This window comes from Epinephelus moara, chromosome 18 (assembly GCF_006386435.1).
Source record: "Epinephelus moara isolate mb chromosome 18, YSFRI_EMoa_1.0, whole genome shotgun sequence".
NCBI classification, from domain to species: domain Eukaryota; kingdom Metazoa; phylum Chordata; class Actinopteri; order Perciformes; family Serranidae; genus Epinephelus; species Epinephelus moara.
In genome coordinates this window covers 41,019,934-41,039,694 of record NC_065523.1, presented here as the reverse complement: position 1 = coordinate 41,039,694, position 19,761 = coordinate 41,019,934, and the positions used below count along the sequence as shown (strand labels likewise).

The 19,761-nt window shown below is 39.2% G+C and overlaps 3 protein-coding genes across 4 annotated transcripts in view; 1 reads left to right on the top strand and 2 right to left on the bottom strand.

The window, feature by feature from the left end:
- LOC126406075 (interferon-induced protein 44-like) overlaps positions 1-19,761 on the bottom strand; it is a 197,300-nt gene that overhangs the window by 80,404 nt on the left and 97,135 nt on the right. The window lies entirely within an intron of this gene.
- LOC126406074 (interferon-induced protein 44-like) lies at positions 4,690-9,669 on the bottom strand. Its single transcript, XM_050070214.1, has 8 exons — positions 9,625-9,669; positions 8,849-8,887; positions 8,681-8,714; positions 8,281-8,479; positions 7,434-7,583; positions 5,877-6,048; positions 5,654-5,754; positions 4,690-5,498 (listed from the first exon to the last, which is right to left on the bottom strand). Exons 2-8 carry the CDS (start codon positions 8,883-8,885, stop codon positions 5,337-5,339), a joined length of 855 nt encoding a protein of 284 aa, XP_049926171.1. The 5' UTR covers positions 8,886-8,887; positions 9,625-9,669; the 3' UTR covers positions 4,690-5,336.
- Positions 15,108-17,614, top strand: LOC126406078 (interferon-induced protein 44-like). Its single transcript, XM_050070219.1, has 4 exons — positions 15,108-15,300; positions 16,263-16,434; positions 16,557-16,657; positions 16,813-17,614. Exons 2-4 carry the CDS (start codon positions 16,377-16,379, stop codon positions 17,029-17,031), a joined length of 378 nt encoding a protein of 125 aa, XP_049926176.1. The 5' UTR covers positions 15,108-15,300; positions 16,263-16,376; the 3' UTR covers positions 17,032-17,614.

Sequence of the window (19,761 nt, the reverse complement as noted above, 5' to 3'; positions counted from 1 at the left end):
TAATGTCAGTTGGGGGCCAGCAGGGGGAACTACTAAGCAGGGCACATAACTCCTTGAGATCAGGTGGAGAGATCCACTTTCTCTCAGGAGGAAATCCAGGAAGAGGAAGTATTTAAGTGTGGGAGTGGCCTATTTGAATCCATTTAGTTTGAGGCCATGCGGCAAGGTGAGTGTGTTTGCTGATCCTGTAAGTTTATTTAGCTCCTTTAACTTTAGCTTATATTGTAGTTATGCTATGTAGCGTGTGAAATAGAGTGTGGTGAATGTGCTAGGAAAGGAAGTATCAGCCCTGCTTCTACCTAGAGCTCGCATGTATGGAGCCTGGGTTTGGTTGAAGGTGGCAGTGCTGTTTGGGCTGAGAAAGCCATGAGTAAGTAAGGTAAAGGAGGTTATTGGGTTGGTGCAGGGAGGGGAGCAGTGAGACCTGGCATTAGGGGAGTGTCTCTGGCACACTAGAAATCACTCTAGCCTCCTGGAGGTGTCGTGGGACCAACTAGACGAAACACTGGTGAAAGGAGGTTCCCACCCGATGACCCCAAAGACATGCTAGTTATCACTGCTCATTGGTTTGTATAGTTAAGCCTTGCCATATTAGCTTATCATAGGGCTTAGGTTTTTCACTGAGTGTTGATCCTTTCTCTAGAGCACAAACTTCTTGTGTTTATTTGAACTGTGTTATTGTTATTATTGAATGCATTTACGGCACATTGTGTTTGCTGCTCTGTTGTCACACACATCAACCAGTCAACACAGCAACAAAACACTTCAGTGACGTGTCAAGGAGCAGAACCACACATCGAGGCCAAAATGGCACCACACAGACTTTAATACAGACTTTAATGTATTAATACTCACTGCGGCAGATTCCTCCATGGCGTACTTAAAAGTGCTGAAGAGCAGATAACATACGCTGACACAGAGTAACACAAAGCTGTATTTTAATTTCAACATTATCCATGTATATTATCATAAAAATTTAAATAACTACACAAATAATCACAGAATAAACAAAGTGCACTTTTGCTTCCCAATCAGAACAGCATGTTAAACTAAAGACAGGCATAACACAGAGCTCTTACCTTCATTTAGTTGCTCTGGACATAGTGACACTGCAGTATTAAGAGGAGCATCTTTTTATAGGGTTCTCCTCTTGCTTTCACTTTCATCGTCAGCAAACCAGATGACTTTTTCTTCCAAGTGCAAATATGACATCAGTATTTAGCTTAATGCAGACGGCAGCTCAATATAACGTATACTTACTATATGCAGCTTTATCTGCATGCTCCCGCTGATTGTGAAGTGTGAAGTTAAGTCACAGGTCAAAAGCTAGGCTACAATCTGCAAGTCATTGTTTAGTTTGAAACAGAAAGAAACTGAAATAGAAAGTTGGATGATCACCTCAGGGAAATGGCTTCACACTAGGGCTGCCACTAACGATTATTTTCATTGTCGACTAATCTGTCGATTATTTCTTTGATTAGTCGACTAATCATTTTATCGAAAAATGTGTTAAAATGTTGAATAATGTCAGTCTGTCTCTCCCAAACCTCAAAATTATATCATCTAATGTCTTGTTTCGTACTCACGCCAAAGGGTTTTAGTTCACCGTCATGGGAGAGTGTGTAAAGCTGCCAATATCTGAACGTAAGAAGTTGCAATAAGAGTATTTTGGGGTACTTTTATTGTACTTTTCTATGAAAAATGTCTTAAACCGATTAGTCGACTACTAAAACTCACCGATTATTTTGATAATCGATTAATCATCGATTAGTCGACTAATCGTGGCAGCTTCACACTGAGTCACCGGGTCCATAACAAACACACTGAAAATGAAATGACAATCAGCCAACAGCAACAAATAATTGCTTTATCTACGTCAAGCTGAATAGACTTACTTGGCAGCAATGTGCACATCTTGGCCAGGGAGGAAAGATGGTTTGAAAGAGGAGTAAAAGAAGCCATCTACGTCAAGCTCGAATGACCATTGTTAAACAGAGGGGGGGGCGACTTCACACCCATTCACCCCTGGTCCCACTTGACCCTAACGACTCATATGGTGGCCAGGTGGGTCAACGACTCTGAAACTTAGAGCTCACGTGACCCCTACGACTCTGCAAGGGTTCCCACCCACACAGGGTTTATAGCCTGCAACTTCGTACCAGTCATTTAGAACTGAAGAAGCTTCTTGGATGACAGGCGAAACGTCTTCAAGGAACGCAAGCAAGTCCAGTTGCCTACGCTATTAGCACTTATGATTACCATGACCTGGATGACTGAGAATCTTCACTGACATGATTAAACCTGTTTTTTACCCTTAAGGTACTATTTGTTATTTATGAGAGAAGAGGGGGAGGTTCGAAAAGGGGGAAGTACTTCAAATCTGTTTTCTGAACACCAGGGAGAGACTCATGTTTTTTTATTTTCGTTTAGGGGAGGGGCATACTTCTTTAATGGCTGTATTTCACATTTATTTTACAACTGATTTTTAAAGATTTTTGTTTTATAAGACACTGAGTTGGCAGAGATGACACAAACCAAAATGTGAACTCTGTCATCCAAAGTGGGAGATGACCTGTAGCCTTGATCACTGCCCTGCAATGGGCTTTCAGGTAGGATCTAGAAAACAATTTAAAACCATTAACTGCTGACTGTTATTTGGCACAATACAATGCATATTTGGGTTAAAAAGGTGTTAAATGCCAAAGAATAAAAAAGGAGATATTTTAAATAGTGTCAGAGTTGAAAGGATTGTACCTTGTAACCGTCTTTCACATGTCCCTTCAAGGCCAGTATGACATCTGCCACACTCACTCCAGTGATAGTCTTTTGCTCAAAGCCCATGATGTCATTAAAAATGAAAGAATAGTAGCTCTCAGGGTCTTTGTGGATTTTATAAGCTGTGTACTGTAGAAAAGAAGGTTTAGTTATTTGCATCATTTTAGCAAATCCCAGACATAATTTCAATGTCCTCCTGAGTCCCTGTGTCCTCATATGAGGACATCACATTTCGGATTTACTTGACCTTACACTTCATTCTGCTTAACTTACAACTGTTGTCCTCAATTTTGGACACTTTTTTGTGCCATCTAGTGGTAGTAAGACCACAATACACTAATCCATGTAAAAACAAGATGGCAGCCGTCTCTGCCAAGTCAGTCTGCAGCTGATTCTGACACAAAGGTGGACAAAGTAAAAACTTGATCACATTTATGGTTGAAACTTCTTTATCTATGATAAATAATGTTTGTAGTTTGATATGGCAACAACTTTTACCAATTTTAGCAAAAGTAACAAGCTAAGACTCTGTTTATTATAAAGTACTTGTTTGAAGACATTGGGACTTTATTGTTGTCTCATTTGAGGACACTGGGACTTTATTACCTTTGACAATATTTAATTTGTTATACCTATCAGGTCCTACTAATCCCAAATACCTAGGAGAAATTGAAAATGCATACCAAACAAAAGTTCGGGTCTCCTTAAAATGTTAGCCCTTGGTTTTGAACATTATTTCCTATGCCTCAGATTTACTCGTTATGTTGCTCATTAAGCTATATATAGATATATAGATAAAAATCTATATTTAGGTTCCCGAGGGCAATCCTCCTGGAACTGTGCGCAGAGCTGCGGCCGGCCTTGGAGCTCGACACGGCGAGGAGCCATGCGCTGCCTGTATCCATAGCGTCTCCAATTCACATTTGCATTCTGTGAAGTTTTCCTTTTTTCCCGTCTTACTCATTCTTTTGTTTTAGTTTTCTGATCGTGCAGAGAGGAGAATCTCAGGTGCAGGGTTCATTTAAATATAATTTGCATATTTAAATGGGGGCGTGGACAGGGTGGGGTCAGGTACTCCCAACATGTGCGCTCAATTCCACATGTATGTACAAAGGAAATGTACTTGGATTCATGCCTACGCACAGATTCATACATCTGGATGTTTTTGTGCGTACAACGTTTTCTGGATTTAAGCGTACGCCATGTTTCAGTAAGAAATCCACGCAAGTCGTTGTACATGAGGCCCCTGGTCTGGTTGCCAAGCAGTTCATTTTTGTAATAGAAGTTCTTCGGATGTATAAAACTGGGTTGTTGGCTACGTCAAATTAGGTGTCCATTCCTTGATTACCCTGTAAGTTATTCATATTCCTTCAGTCCGTACGGGTCCTCAGATCCAAAGAATCAAAAGTGTTTTTAATAAAAATTAATACAAGTTTTTAATATTGTTTTGTTGAGATAAATTGGTGTGTGTTTCCTATCTTTGCTGAGCAGCAGTTTTGTGCTAAGGGAATGAAAGGCCAGTCCCAAATATAGGCCTGTTGATTTCAGTGATTTAAGTAATAATAGCCCAGGCTATCAATTGAAGTTTTACAGTATTTAATATAGTTCTATGTCAATTTTTTTTCTACCTATTTTTTTCTTTACAAACATAATTTAATAAGCAGTGTAACTGTCATGGCTGGCCCCTCCACATTATTACAGACATTTCACTTTGTTCTGTCTTTTCTGCTGAAACTGAAAAATAATACTAATTAAAAAATAACATCAAATTAATATTGTCTTTAAAAATGACCTCCAGTGAACTCTGATACTGTGAAAAAGGAAGGATAGAATATTATTTCATCATAACTACATATATGATCAAATCTGTTGGATTATTTCACATAATGGTCAAATAACCATATTGTGTATTTATTCATGTTTATTTATTTCAGTGTCTTTCATTTAATCTTACACAGTACAAACATGCATCATTTTTGCAAAGCCAGGTTTTGAACACGTTACATATACTTTATACAGGAATTTCATCTCCTAAACTCAACTAAAAGTTATGCAGTGAAGCCTCACATGATGATATAATACTGATATATTATTGTCAACTGATGAATGAATGAATTAATGAATGAATGAATGAATGAATCACCACATCAAATCATAACACTCCAGTGAAATGTCCTCCCGTCAGTTCCTTCAACTTGTGCATTGAAATATAATACTTTTTTGTCTCTTCTTACATTGTAGTAAGAAGAGCTGCTTTATGATTATCCATCTTTGCAGACTGGCAGCTGTGCATGTGTTTACAGAATACCTAATGTTTAACATAGCTTACTTACACATACAGTACCAGTCAAAAGTTTGGACACACTTTCCCATTTACTTGAATGGAAAAGTGTGTCCAAACTTTTGACTGGTACTGTACATGTGTATACAAATGTAACACTGTGCAGGAGAGGTTAGAAGCCAAAAACGATTCATGAAGATACACAAAGACTGCATAATTCATCAAACTTTCTTTTTTGTTTTCATGCTTTGACCAAGGTTTGTGTCAGCAGAATGTTGGTCTACAGGTCGCTGAGGAAGTCGTCTCCAAAGGTAATCATCTGTCTCAGTGCATTTATTATCAGTGCATTCATGTCATCATTGATGTTGGGATCTGGATCATAGTTCTTCACAAGAAAGATGCTGTTTAGTGGAATGCCCAGCAACATGTTTATTTTGTCGACCTGAGTATGAAAGTAACAGTATTTTAGTTAATCAGTAAATCACAGAGTGACGACCACATGAGATTTTTGTTTGGAAATACTGAGACTGAAATTGGAAATTAAATTCTAACATTAAAAGTCTAAAAATGATTTAAAAACGCCAAATACAAACTTACCTGTTCCTTCAGGTAGATGCTCTTATAGGCATTGTTTAGATTTTGTTTCACCTCAGGACAGGCTAAATCAACTTTGGTGAGAATAGCCAGTTGGGGAATATCTGTCAACACAGAAACCTAATCAGTATTTTAAGCATTTGTTTTGCTGGTATTTTGAGTCATAAAACCTCATCTGGCACCATTATTCAACACAGAGTAATAACTATGTGCTCTCTGCTCTTACCCAGTTGACTGGCTGCCAGTCGGACTTCTCTCATCTTCTTCACCACTTTATCATCTACTAAAGAGACTTTGTCAGCAGGAATGACACAAACCAGAGCGTGAACTCTGTCATTCAGAGTGGGAGATGACCTGTAGCCTTCATTACCCTCCTTCAACCGTTGTGTGGGATCGAACTAGACAATAAGAATGCAGTCAAATAATGTTTTGTATGAGCAATGCGATGTATTTTTTAAAAAAAAAAACTGTTTCATGCAAAATAGTGAGAAAAAAACATAACTTAAAGGTACCCTGTGGAGTTTATGACCTGAAATAATGCAGTTACTGAAATAGTGTGGGTCCTGTTTTGTTTGTCTCATGCAAATGACGACACACATGCGCACCCATGTGCATGCTGGTAATGCAATACGCATTCCTGCCAATGGTTTCACATTCTTCCCCTGATCTACAGGTGGCAGTAATGTATCAGAAATGCAGAAATGCAAAGGCAGGAAAGAAGAAGACTTCTTGCCGTGGTAGTTAGGGAATGAGGTAAAAAATGCATTTGTCAGATCTCAAGGATACACACATTGGCTCTCTTTCATCAGTCTATCTTACAGACTAGCGCAGATCCAAATGCAGAAATCATCTTATGACAGGGGTCATGATGTTGACCCTTTTCTTTTTCTCTCAGTTTCTTCTCAAACTCACTAAACTCCTCACTTCCTAAAAATATTTATCAACCCAATGTTGACACACACACACATGCACATACGCACACAACAAACAAACACACACACACACACACACACACACACATCCAGCTGTTTATACCGCTTTGCAGTATACTTGTGTTGTATGCCCATCAGTTTCAGCATGTGCTCGACTTCTTGTTTGTGTTACATTGTTTTATTTTGTTCTGATGTATTTACTTGGTCTTTATTTTTATTGTATGTCTCTTTCTTACTTTATGTAATCTTATCTGTCTATACAGTATGTCTCTACACCTGTTTTCACTTTATCTGTTATCACTGCATTACACAATAAGAAAAAAAAATAGCCTACATATTAAATAATATTGATATTGAGGTTACAATTGACCCGGACGGAGGAGTGCGTGGCCGTGCGTATCAGGTCTGCTTCATTTTGGGCATAACAAGTGGTGCAGGAGACACAGACACACCTTCTGTGTCCAAATTAATCACCTAGGCTACTAGTATTTAAATAATTACACTGTTGGGAGTGTTTCTTTGTTTTTTAAGATGTTTTTATGTAAAATGATGTAACCATGCTTTCAGATAGAGCCGGGCACAGGTGGTGGTGACCATACTTTTTAAGGTGATTAATACAGTATGTGGCTGCAAATATTTAGATGTCAGTAAAATAAATGGTCTAATCACAATTTTCCAACTCAGCCAGACTAACTGTGCTGCACTGCAAGACCATGCTGACTCAAACTTGTGTACACGAGCTGAGACCTGACGTATGTGAGTAAGACTGAATGTACATATAATTTTTTTTTTTTTTCACAACAAAACTCCACAGGGCCCCTTTAATCACGTCAGAGTTCAAAGTACTGTACCTGGTGATTTTCTTCCACATGTCCTTTCATGGCCAGTATGACATCGTCCACATCAACTCCTCTGTCAGTGTCTTTCTCAAAGCCCATGATGTCATTGAAGACGAAAGGATAATGGCTCCCTTGACCTTTTCTGATCTTGTAAGTTTTGTACTGTAAAGTAGAAGGTGCAATTATTTGCATTATTTTAACAAATCTAAGATAAATATACACAATTAACTGTAATTGCTTAATTTTACTCAGCAAAGAAACCCACATTGACAAAATCATTTTCTTGGTGAGGAACAGAGGATGAGCTGAGGAGTCTGACAGCTATTGGAAGGAAGCTGCTCAGTAATCTGGTGGCACGTCAGCAGATACTTTTGTATCACTTGCCAGACAGCAGCAGGGTGAACAGGCTGTGAGTGGGGGGGGGTACTGTATTTCCCCTCTGTGCAGGCACACCATCTTACTGATATCACTAGTGCTCAGTTTTGTTCTGGGTGGTTTTAATCAATTAAACACTGTTAACACTCACAGTATATATGGATCACTTTGCTAGGATTTGATGTTTCTGCACACATTTCATTTATTTTAGTTTGTGCTGATTCTAATTTCTTCCTCCATTTTGTAGATTCCTAATGTGTTTTTTTATTTTCTTACTCTAAACACATAAGCAATGTTTGAAAAAAAAAACCTGCAACTAAACTGTGATTATCATAGGAAATGCGTTAATGTGGTTAGCAATCCAAGATGCTATTTTATCCACTTTCATCAAGTTACTGACAAGTATTAATAATAATTAATGTAGACTTTAAAGAACTGTGGAAGATTTTTGCTTTGAATCACGACAATCAACAGTTATAAATACCTTTTTGGTGTAGCTGCTCCCAGAGATTGCATCTGTTGGAGCTCGGCCAGCAATTCTGCCTTGTAAAACAGTGTCAACAGAGTTGATGAAACTGGACTTGCCGGCACCAACTGGTCCATAGAGAAGAATTCTGAGATGACTGACGTCTTGGTTCCACAGTTTGTATGTTTTCACATAATCGAGATCTTCCTCTTTGTTCCTGTTTCATGATGGAAAATCGTTGCATTAAAACACTGTGTTATTTTTATTATTAAATCCATTAGCCACATTGTGATTGCTGCTCTGTCGCACACATCAACCAGTCAACACAGCAACAAAACACTTCAGTGATATGTCAAGGAGCAGAGCCACACATCGAGGCCAAAGTGGCACCACAGACTTTATATGTATTAATACTCACTGCGGCAGATTCCTCCATGGCGCACTCAAAAGTGCTGAGGAGCAAATAACATATGTTACCACACAGTAAGACAAAGCTGTATTTTAATTTCAACACCATCCGTTATTATTCACAAATATTATCATTCTAAAAATTTAAATAACTTTTGCAATATTTGGAACATCATACGTTGAGGTGGACTTGGTGATGAATTTCCTCCCCCCATAGCTGTAAAGAAGGACATTTACATGTAAATGTGCATGGATTCAAATAAGAAAATCTGGAGAAATGGCTTTTGTTATTTCCTAAAATCAAATGCTAACATAAGTTGGAGACTCTTATCTAAGTATTAAAATGTTTATTTTTAACGTGACATAAATAACATAAATTACATGCTAGATAATGATAACAGGAGACAAGAGGGAGGTAAAACCATTAATTAATAACAATTAAGTATTTTGTACTGTAGAGTTCAGCCATTCATTTTTTCCCTTTATCTTTTTTCTTTTACATATTTACTGAACATTATAGTAATAATTGTCCTGACTTTTATTATTTATTCAAATTTGGAGGCTATACTTTGAAATACTTGAATTATGTCTATAATCAACGTGTTTTTCTGTATAGTGTAAATGTCATAAAAAGACAAGTAATGAATCTAAGCAATTAAATAAAACAAGTAAAACATTAACAATAGGTCAAACTCAAGATTGAGGTTTCATTTCCTTTCAATTTCTAGCTCTACAGAACATTTACAACTTTGAGAAAAGAAGAAGAATAACACCATAAGAGTAACTATACTACAGCAACATGAAGAGAATTTACTCACTTTAAAGGATTTTCTTTAACTAATTTGTGTTCTGTTACTGAGCACATAAATCATCACATAATAAACAAAGTGCACTTTTGCTTCTCAATCAGAACAGCATATTAAACTGAAGACAGGCATAACAGAAAGCTCTTACCTTTATGTAGCTGCTCTGGACACAGTGACACTGCAGTATTAGGAGGAGCATCTTTTTATAGGGTTCTCCTCTTGCTTTCACTTTCATCCTCAGCAAACCACATGACTTATAGGAAATCTTCACTCTTATTTACCAAGTCTAATGGACTGTTATTAATAAGTGGGATGGCTCCAATGATAGGGAGAGAGGGAGGGAACATCAGTGGACTCATTTCCTTTCTTCCTTGCGCAACAAAGCACAGGATTTTTTATTTTTTATTTTTATTTTTTAATTTTATATACTTTATTAATCCCCGAGGGGAAATTCAATTTTTCACTCTGTTGTCAATTACACACAGGTCTGAACACACACATGCACAAACTGGACCTATACATGCACTAAGTGGAGAGATGTCAGAGTGGGCTGCCCATGACAGGCGCTCCGAGCGGTTGGGGGGTTCGGTGCCTTGCTCAGGGGCACCTCGGCAGTGCCCAGGAGGTGAACTGGCACCTCTCCAGCTACCAGTCCACGCTCCATATTTTTGGTCCGGACGGGGACTTGAACAGGCGACCCTCCGGTTCCCAACCCAAGTCCCTATGGACTGAGCTACTGCCGCCCCAAGGTTTAGAAATGTCATATGACATACATCACTACTGTAGCACGCTAATCATTCTAGCACACTATGTTGTTATTAAAATAAGTCCACTGACATTTGGTTTCACACGGGAAACAAACAGCGACCTCCTGTGTGAGAGTCCAGGTTTGTTGGACCCAGCCACCTTCCCTCCCACCCACCCTTTAAGGACTATCTTACAGCTCCTTAAATTAGGTTGTTGCCACTGGCATAATGCTGTGAAAGGTGCCTTTGTGCATCAGTTTTTTATGCAGATGTCCACTGACATACCACCAGTATTTCATAACTTCAGTTGGTGGACAGTGCATCAACAAAAAAGCTATGGTATTTGACAAGTTGCACAAGCCTGTCCCCCACCATCTCATCATGTAGAGCCCCGTAACCGCAGTGCTCCGCCAGGCAGTGCAGCGCCATAATGAAACTGTCGGCCGTCTCGCCCGTTTCTTGAAGCCGCTGATTAAACTTTACTCTCTCAAAGATCACATTCCTGCGATTCTCTTCTGATTGCGTCTCCAATCCAGAAGCAATGCGGAATCTGTTGAAGCGTTTAATCCATTTAGGCCAGTCTTCAGCCTTGAAGGTGACCTTTTCCGGCGGGGAGACTTGAAACTGTGCCATGTTGCTGCTTTGTTCAGCTAACTGTGGCTAGGCTAGGTAGCTCCGTAGACGGTCTTCCGGTACTGCGAACTTTAGCCTGACAGGCTGGGACCTATCACTACAGTTGACCCACGTCTTCCGAAGCTGCTGGAGCATCCGTGGGCGGTGTTGCTATGTTGTCTTGCGTATGTTTGTTTAGCAGCAGGCTGGCCTGCCAGGAAGGTGCCAGTGAAAGATCATGTGACCACTTAGACGTACTGCGGCGTGCTGCTGCACGCAAGTTACGTAACTCTTGTTCAGTGAATGTTTGGGCTAGTGTTGTCACGATACCAAAATCTTTGTTTCGGTACCCATACCAATATGAATTTCGATACTTTTCGATACTTTTCGATACTTTTCCTAAGGAAAAGTCCTTTTGGCTACAAACCTTTAGAACAATAAATAGTAGCGGTGTAACGGTACCAAAAAATCGTGGTTCGAAAGTACCTCGGTACAGACGTCACGGTTTGGTTGCTCAAATGTTTCAGTTGGTGTTGTGTTGTCTCCCTTTGCGAGGCAAACTCTCTCTTGTCTTTTTTCACGTGCGCCAGCTGCGAATGTTGATACAGGTGTTGTCATACACACCACTTGTGCAATCTGTGCTCCAATAGGAACAAGAAAGGTGTTTTTGTGCATAAATGAGTAAAATAAATTAACTAAATTAATGAATTGAATCAATTTCAAAGTACTGGTATTTTCCAAATGCAGTATAGTACCGTTTGGAATACTCTAGTACTGCGGTACTATTTTAGTCCCGGTATACCGTGCAACACGAGTTTGGGGTTTCAGCCTGGTTTCAACATGTGTTTTCAGTTGTTTTTGTGAAGTCATTTGCATACTCGGTAACGTAAATTTGCACATTGTTAAAACAACAATGACGATATTATCGTTAACGATATATATCACCCACCCCTAGTTGTACAGTTACAGTCTTCTTGCCACAGGAAGAAAGGAAATGAGTCCACTGATGTGATGTTGTATTACAAGTCAGCAGTGACAACAAAAGTAACATTTTAATGAGTTTATTGGTTTTGGAGTAACTGTAATATTATTGGTCAAAAAAAGTGAAAGTTTCCTTTGAGTTACATTTTTTGCTGGAAAATGAAAGTAAAAGCAGGAGGAAATCTTCCGTCCCTTGCTCCCTATCATTGGAGCCACCCCACTTATAAATAAGTATAATAACAGTCCATTCGAAGTTGACCTTAGTCACTTCCTTTTTAAGTCATCTGGTTTGCTGAGGATGAAAGTGAAAGCAAGAGGAGAACCCTATAAAAAGATGCTCCTCTTAATACTGCTGTGTCACTGTGTCCAGAGCAACTAAATGAAGGTAAGAGCTTTCTGTTATGCCTGTCTTTAGTTTAACATGCTGTTCTGATTGGGAAGCAAAAGTGCACTTTGTTTATTATGTGATGATTTGTGTGCTCAGTAACAGAACACAAATCAGTTAACTTTTAAGAAAATCCTTCCAAGTTGTAAATGTTCTGTAGAGCTAGAAAATGAAAGGAAATGAAACCTCAATCCTGAGTTTGACCTACTGTTAATGTTTTACTTGTTTTATTTCATGGTTTAAATTAATTTAATTTTTTATGACATTTACACTATAAGGGAAGACACTTTAATTAAAGACATGTTTTATGTACTGTAGAGTTGAGCCATTCATTTTTTCTCTATCTTTTTTTTTCACTTTAAATCTTTACTGAGCTTTGTAGTAAAAATTGCCCTGACTTTTATTATTTATTTAAATGTAGAGGCTATGCTTTTAAAATCTCCTTCCTGTCTCCTGTTATAATTTTCTTGTATGTAATTTATAGGGATGCATGATATTGGATTTTTTTTTTACTAGTGTCCAATGTGCCGATACATAACAACACATTTGACCCATACTGATGTCGATATGTTCAGTTTTTTCCCCACCCAATTTTAGTGATCATCAAGTCCCTTCTGCAGTGAAATTAACATCATATTATGCATGCATACTTTTATCATGATGGCCCACCAGCAGATGGAGACATGAAATACAATACTTTTAAATGTATGTAAAATTCATTCATTGTGCAAATTAAGAAAAAGCTGATTTCTGATAATTCATTTTAAAGCCGATATTGTTAAATATTGATGACGTGGTGATATTATCGTGCATCCTTATTAATTTATGTCCCTTTAAAAATAAAATAAACATTTTAATACTTAGATAAGAGTCTCCGACTTATGTCAGCATTTGATTTCTCCAGATTTTCTTATTTGTCTTATTTGAATTCATGCACATTTACATGTAAATGTCTTCCCTTACAGCTATGGGGGGAGGTAAGTCTTGACCTGTCACTTTCACCTTCTTGTATGATGTTCAAAAATATTGCAGAAGTTATTTAAATTTTTATGATAATATACATGGATAATGTTGAAATTAAAATACAGCTTTGTTTTACTCTGTGTCAACGTATGTTATCTGCTCTTCAGCACTTTTAAGTACGCCATGGAGGAATCTGCCGCAGTGAGTATTAATACATTAAAGTCTGAATTAAAGTCTGTGTGGTGCCATTTTGGCCTCGATGTGTGGTTCTGCTCCTTGACACATCACTGAAGTGTTTTGTTGCTGTGTTGACTGGTTGATGTGTGTGACAACAGAGCAGCAAACACAATGTGCCGTAAATGCATTCAATAATAACAATAACAGTATTTTAATCCAACGATTTTCCATCATGAAACAGGAACAAAGAGGAAGATCTCGATTTTGTGAAATCGTACAAACCTGGGTACAGGAACGTCAAACATCTCAGAATTCTTCTCTATGGACCAGTTGGTGCCGGCAAGTCCAGTTTCATCAACTCTGTTGACACTGTTTTACAAGGCAGAATTGCTGGTCGAGCTCCAACAGATGCAATCTCTGGGAGCAGCTACACCACAAAGGTATTTATAACTGTTGATTGTCGTGATTCAAAGCAAAAATCTTACGGCCTGTTCACCCTGCTGCTGTCTGACATACAAAAGTATCTGCTGATGTACCAGATTACTGAGCAGCTTCTTTCCAATAGCTGTAAGACTCCTCAGCTCATCCTCTGTACCTCACCCAAAAATTGTTTTGTCAGTGCGGGTTTCTTTGCTGAATAAAATAAAGCAGTTGTAGATATTTGTGTTTGTTTTAATAATAACGATAATAATTGCACCTTCTACTTTACAGTACAAAACTTACAAGATCAAAAAAGGTTCAGAGAGCCTTTATCCTTTCGTTTTCAATGACATCATGGGCTTTGAGAAAGACACTGACAGAGGAGTTGATGTGGAAGACGTCAAACTGGCCCTGAGAGGACATGTGGCAGAAAATTACCAGGTACAGTCCTTTGAACTCTGACATGATAAAAGGGGCCCTGTGGAGTTTTGTTGTAAAGAAAAAAAATAATTACATGTACATTCTTTTGTTGTAAAGAAAAAAAATAATTACATGTACATTCAGTCTTACTCACTCAAACATATTGGCCCTTATTTACAGTGTTGGGGTCGTTACTCAAAAAAGTAATGTATTACACATTACACACTACTTAGGGAAAAAAAGTAATCCCTTACTCCCTTGATTACTCCCTGGAGAAAGTAATTAGTAACAATTCTCGTTACATTACTAGTTACTCTAAAATTACCTGAAATGCATTGTCACATAATTTGCCAGTTAATGAAATAGTATTAAAACTTATATATGTGTAATAATCCTAAGGTAGGTATAGTTAACTAGATGGATATACCCAGAGTCGGCTTCACTGAGGGGGCACCAGGGAGCAATGCTCCCCCACTTCATTCACTGTGCCCCCTCACTTGTATAAAGCATATGTTTTCTCCCATCACTGTAAATGTAGCGAAGACTGAAATCCAAAATGCTATTAGGCTGTTGCATAAGGTGTCAGGCCAGAGCTTCTTGTTCATTGCACAGCTGGTTCACAAGGTAGGCCCCTATGCAGACTTCCCTCTTTCTCTCCTTAAGTATTTGCAGGGTTTCCGCCAGAGAAGTTGTTATGCCAGGGGGGGGGTTGGTTACTGTGTGTAAAGGTGGTATGATTATATTACTTGCCCACTGCCACACAGTCATTTTGTTCATTTTTGCATATCAGCGCCATGTTCATCAAATAAAAAAACTCGAATTTGTAAAATATTAAGCATGTTATCAATACTTAGTCGGACAACGGACGTTAAAATTATAAACTGAAAGTGTGTGCTCCGTTGCAGCACAGAGTAGCGGAGTGAGACGTCTGTCCTTGCTCCTGCTATCTGCTGTGAACACATGAAGCTGCTCCCTTGTCTCCCCAGGTCTCGGTGCTTGTTTGCGGCAGAAACTCTCCCATCCTCTGGCTTGTCCCCGCGTCTGTGTTCGCTGCTGACCGGCTAGACATGGAGGATGACCCGTTGGCAACAGCCTGAAGCCCGTCGTCACTAACTCTTAAGTAAGGGGAAGATCTAATGATGAATTTATGTAACGCAAGTAACGACTTAAGCGTTTGATTAGTAACTGCATTGTGATTACTGCATTTAGGGACAGTAGTGCCCTACACTACTCGTTCCTGAAAAAGCCATTTTTGGCGGTAACGCGTTACCCCAACACTGCTTATTTATGAAACCAACATATGAAACAATACTGGGCTCCCAGCGGGTGTATTNACAATGGGTTTAATATGGTCGGAACAATGGGCTGTCGGACCAATGGGCTGTCGGAAAAATGGGCAGACCCCGTTTTATTTGTGAATAGAAGATTACAGGTTAGGGTAGTACGACGCAGTTCTTTTGGAGTGGTGAGCAAGTGGAACAGGATAAAATTTATGATGGAGTGGAGCGGAGTGAAGAATGCGCAGAACCAAGCGGAGCGGACTAGCGGCGCAAAGTGACAGGTCTGCGAGCGAGGAGCGGAAATTTTCACCCGCTCCGCTCACATGCTCTGACTGGGCGTACCGTGATTTCTACACAAAGCTCAGCATTTATCAATGTGGTCTCAGCTTGTGCACGCAAGTTTGAGTCAGCCAGGACTTGCAGTGCAGCACAGTAAATCTGGCTGGGTGATAAGTGTGATTAGACCAGGTTGATAAATACATCTCTTGATGCACTTGTACACATCATCAGTTTGTAAGACAGACTGATAAATGAGGGCCAATATGTGTATCCTTGAGGTTTGACAAATGATTTTTCGTCCTCATTCCCTAACTACCACAGCAAGAAGTCTTCGTTTCTACTGCCTTTGCATTTCTTCATTTATGGTGTATTACTGCCACCTGTAGATCAGGGGAATAATGTGAAGCTATTGGCAGGAATGTGTGTTGCATTACCAGCATGCACATATGCGTCTTCATGTGCATGAGACAATGGCATTATTTAAACAAAAACATAATATCACTGCATTCTCATTGTCTTCTAGTTCAATCCCAAAAGTCCATTGCAGGAGGGTAGTAGATACTACAGGTCATATCCCACTCTGAATGACAGAGTTCACGTTCTGGTTTGTGTCATTCCTGCTGACCAACTATCTATAATGAGTGATGAAGTGGTGAAGAAGATGAGAGAAGTCCGACTGGCAGCCAATGAACTGGGTAAGAGCAGACAGCACATAGTTATTACTCTGTGTGGAATAATGGTGCCAGGTGGGGTTTTATGACTCAAAATACCAGCAAAACAAATGTTTAAAATATTGATTAGGTTTCTGTGTTGACAGATATTCCCCAACTGGCTATTCTCACCAAAGTTGATTTAGCCTGTCCTGAGGTGAAACAAAATCTAAACAATGCCTATAAGAGCATCTACCTGAAGGAACAGGTAAGTTTGTATTTGGCGTTTTTAAATCATTTTTAGACTTTTAATGTTAGAATTTAATTTCCAATTTCAGTCTCAGTATTTCCAAACAAAAATCTCATGTGGTCGTCACTCTGTGATTTACTGATTAACTAAAATACTGTTACTTTCATACTCAGGTCAATGAAGTAAACATGTTGCTGGGCATTCCACTAAACAGCATCTTTCTTGTGAAGAACTATGATCCAGATCCCAACATCAGTGATGACATGAATGCACTGATAATAAATGCACTGAGACAGATGATTACCTTTGGAGACGACTTCCTCAGCGACCCGGGGAGTTTTTCCTTATCTGCTGCGAGGGTCCCAAGGACAGAGGAATGTCCTCTGCTGTAAAGCCCTATGAGGTAAATTGTGATTTGTGATATTGGACTTTATAAATAACATTGGTTGATTAAATTGATAGACCAACATTCTGCTGACACAAACCTTGGTCAAAACATGAAAACAAAAAAGAAAGTTTGATGAATTATGCAGTCTTTGTGTATCTTCATGAATCGTTTTTGGCTTCTAACCTCTCCTGCACAGTGTTACATTTGTATACACATGTATGTGTAAGTAAGCTATGTTAAACATTAGGTATTCTATAAACACATGCACAGCTGCCTCTTCTTACTACAATGTAAGAAGAGACAAAAAAGTATTATATTTCAATGCACAAGTTGAAGGAACTGACAGGAGGACATTTCACTGGAGTGTTATGATTTGATGTGGTGATTTATTCATTCATTCATCAGTTGACACTAATATATCAGTATTATATCATCATGTGAGGCTTCACTGCATGACTTTTAGTTGAGTTTAGTAGATGAAATTCCTGAATAAAGTATATGTAACGTGTTCAAAACCTGGCTTTGCAAAAATGATGCTTGTTTGTACTGTGTAAGATTAAATGAAAGACACTGAAATAAATAAACATATGAATAAATACACAATATTGTTATTTGACCATTATGTGAAATAATCCAACAGATTTGATCATATATGTAGTTATGATGAAATAATATTCTATCCTTCCTTTTTCACAGTATCAGAGTTCACTGGAGGTCATTTTTAAAGACAATATTAATTTGATGTTATTTTTTAATTAGTATTATTTTTCAGTTTCAGCAGATTTAATTTCAAAATGCTATATCTCCAAAGTCTGTTTTCATTTCACAAAAGCACTCTCTTCCCCTCCTTTGACGGACCACACCCATCTTTGAACTTTGCCTTCATTGTGATCTCAGCTGCATATCTGTAAAGTTTCCTGAGCCGGGGCGTAAAGTCGTTCTTTCTATCCCCTACTCCTAGCCCCCTTGTTCAGATCACACCCATCTTTGAACTCGACCTTAACTTGGATCGCTATAAACCTGCGGTTTATGTGGTAGTTCCTGCTACAGTTGGTGTCACCTGGACCATGTTTCACCTTTATGACACACGCACATACTGACTGACGGGCTGAAAACAATACCAGCCGTCACAACGTTGTTGTGGCTGTTAGATATTTAGTGTGTCATCACACTGTATTTAAGAAAGCATAGACGATCACTAGTTTTCCCACATATCATCATACAGCTTTCAAAAATGAAATTCACACACTGTATGTAATTGTTGTGGCAGCCATAAAGTACACTGAGGAAACGCAATAGCTATGTGAGTACAATAAATGCATTTATCACTTGTATTCAGTGGATTACTTGATGACGTGTGTCCATATGCATTTTTTCCCCCAGTGCTGGCGTCATTTTTCAATTAATGTAATTTTCTAATAAGGAAAGAGCACTCCGGGCAGCACGGTGGTGTGGTGGTTAGCACTGTCGCCTCACAGCAAGAGGGTTGCCGGTTCGATCCCGGGTGTGGGAGCCCTTCTGTGTGGAGTTTGTATGTTCTCCCCGTGTCAGCGTGGGTTCTCTCCGGGCACTCCGGCTTCCGCCCACAGTCCAAAGACATGCAGGTTGGGGACTAGGTTAATTGATAACTCTAAATTGTCCGTAGGTGTGAATGTGAGCGTGAATGGCTGTTTGTCTCCATTTGTCAGCCCTGCGATAGTCTGGCGACCTGTCCAGGGTGTACCCTGCCTCTCGTCCGATGTCAGCTGGGATAGGCTCCAGCCCCCCCTCAAGAGGATGAAGCGGTTAGAAGATGAATGAATGAATGAAAAGAGCGCTCCAACGTTTTTGTGCGACCACCTCGAGTATTAAAGTAAAAAATCTCAGAACTTTTCAGAAAGGCACTGGTGACGTCACCAGCCACACCTATTCAGGCAACCAATCACATGGGGCGGGACTCGTCACCCTGGTAACCAAAAAACCAAGAAAATGGAAGAGAAAGTTATTTTGGCTGTGTCCATTTATCCCAGGCTTTATGATTTGTCAGACAATAACTATCACAACAAAGAAGGATTACTGACCTATATGTTGGTGCCTTCATGTTTTTAAGAGGATATTTTCATTTTTCAGCCAGATCCCATATATGTCTAAATGCTTTAGAAAAGCTGATTTATTTATTTTGATTTTATTCTCCTTTTTCGGTGAAACAATTTCTGCAGGCTGATAAAACCTCATGCTCTGACATCCTGACTTTGTTGCATGCTGGGTTTGTAATGCAGGCTTTCTATTAGAATGATTGTAGTCTCTGAGTAAAAGCCAGAACAACCCCTGACAACCTAATCAGCATTTTTTCTATCAGATCTTTAAAAGAGTACCCCTTAAATGACTTATAGAAATATCTGTTCTTAACCTTTGGTAAACTGTGCTTCATCTGCTGAGTGTGGTTTTTAATAAATTACAGTATTAGCAGTAGGGCTGTCAACGAATATTCTAAATTCGAATTTAAATTCGAATTTGGAAAAAAATTGGACCTTCGAATGTGAAAATTGATATTTGATTGTGGAGAAAAAAAAATAGACCAGAAAATAGACCAGACGCCGAAACGATCGCTGCAGGGCGTGAGCCGGCCACGGAGCTGCGCGGTGCGGCGCAGCCGGCGTGGATGACACAATCTGTTAACATGGGCGCCGAAAGGAAACTGGCTTTGCTTCGAGACACTTCGAGGCTATTCGCAGCGCTTCCGCGGGTGGTGTGG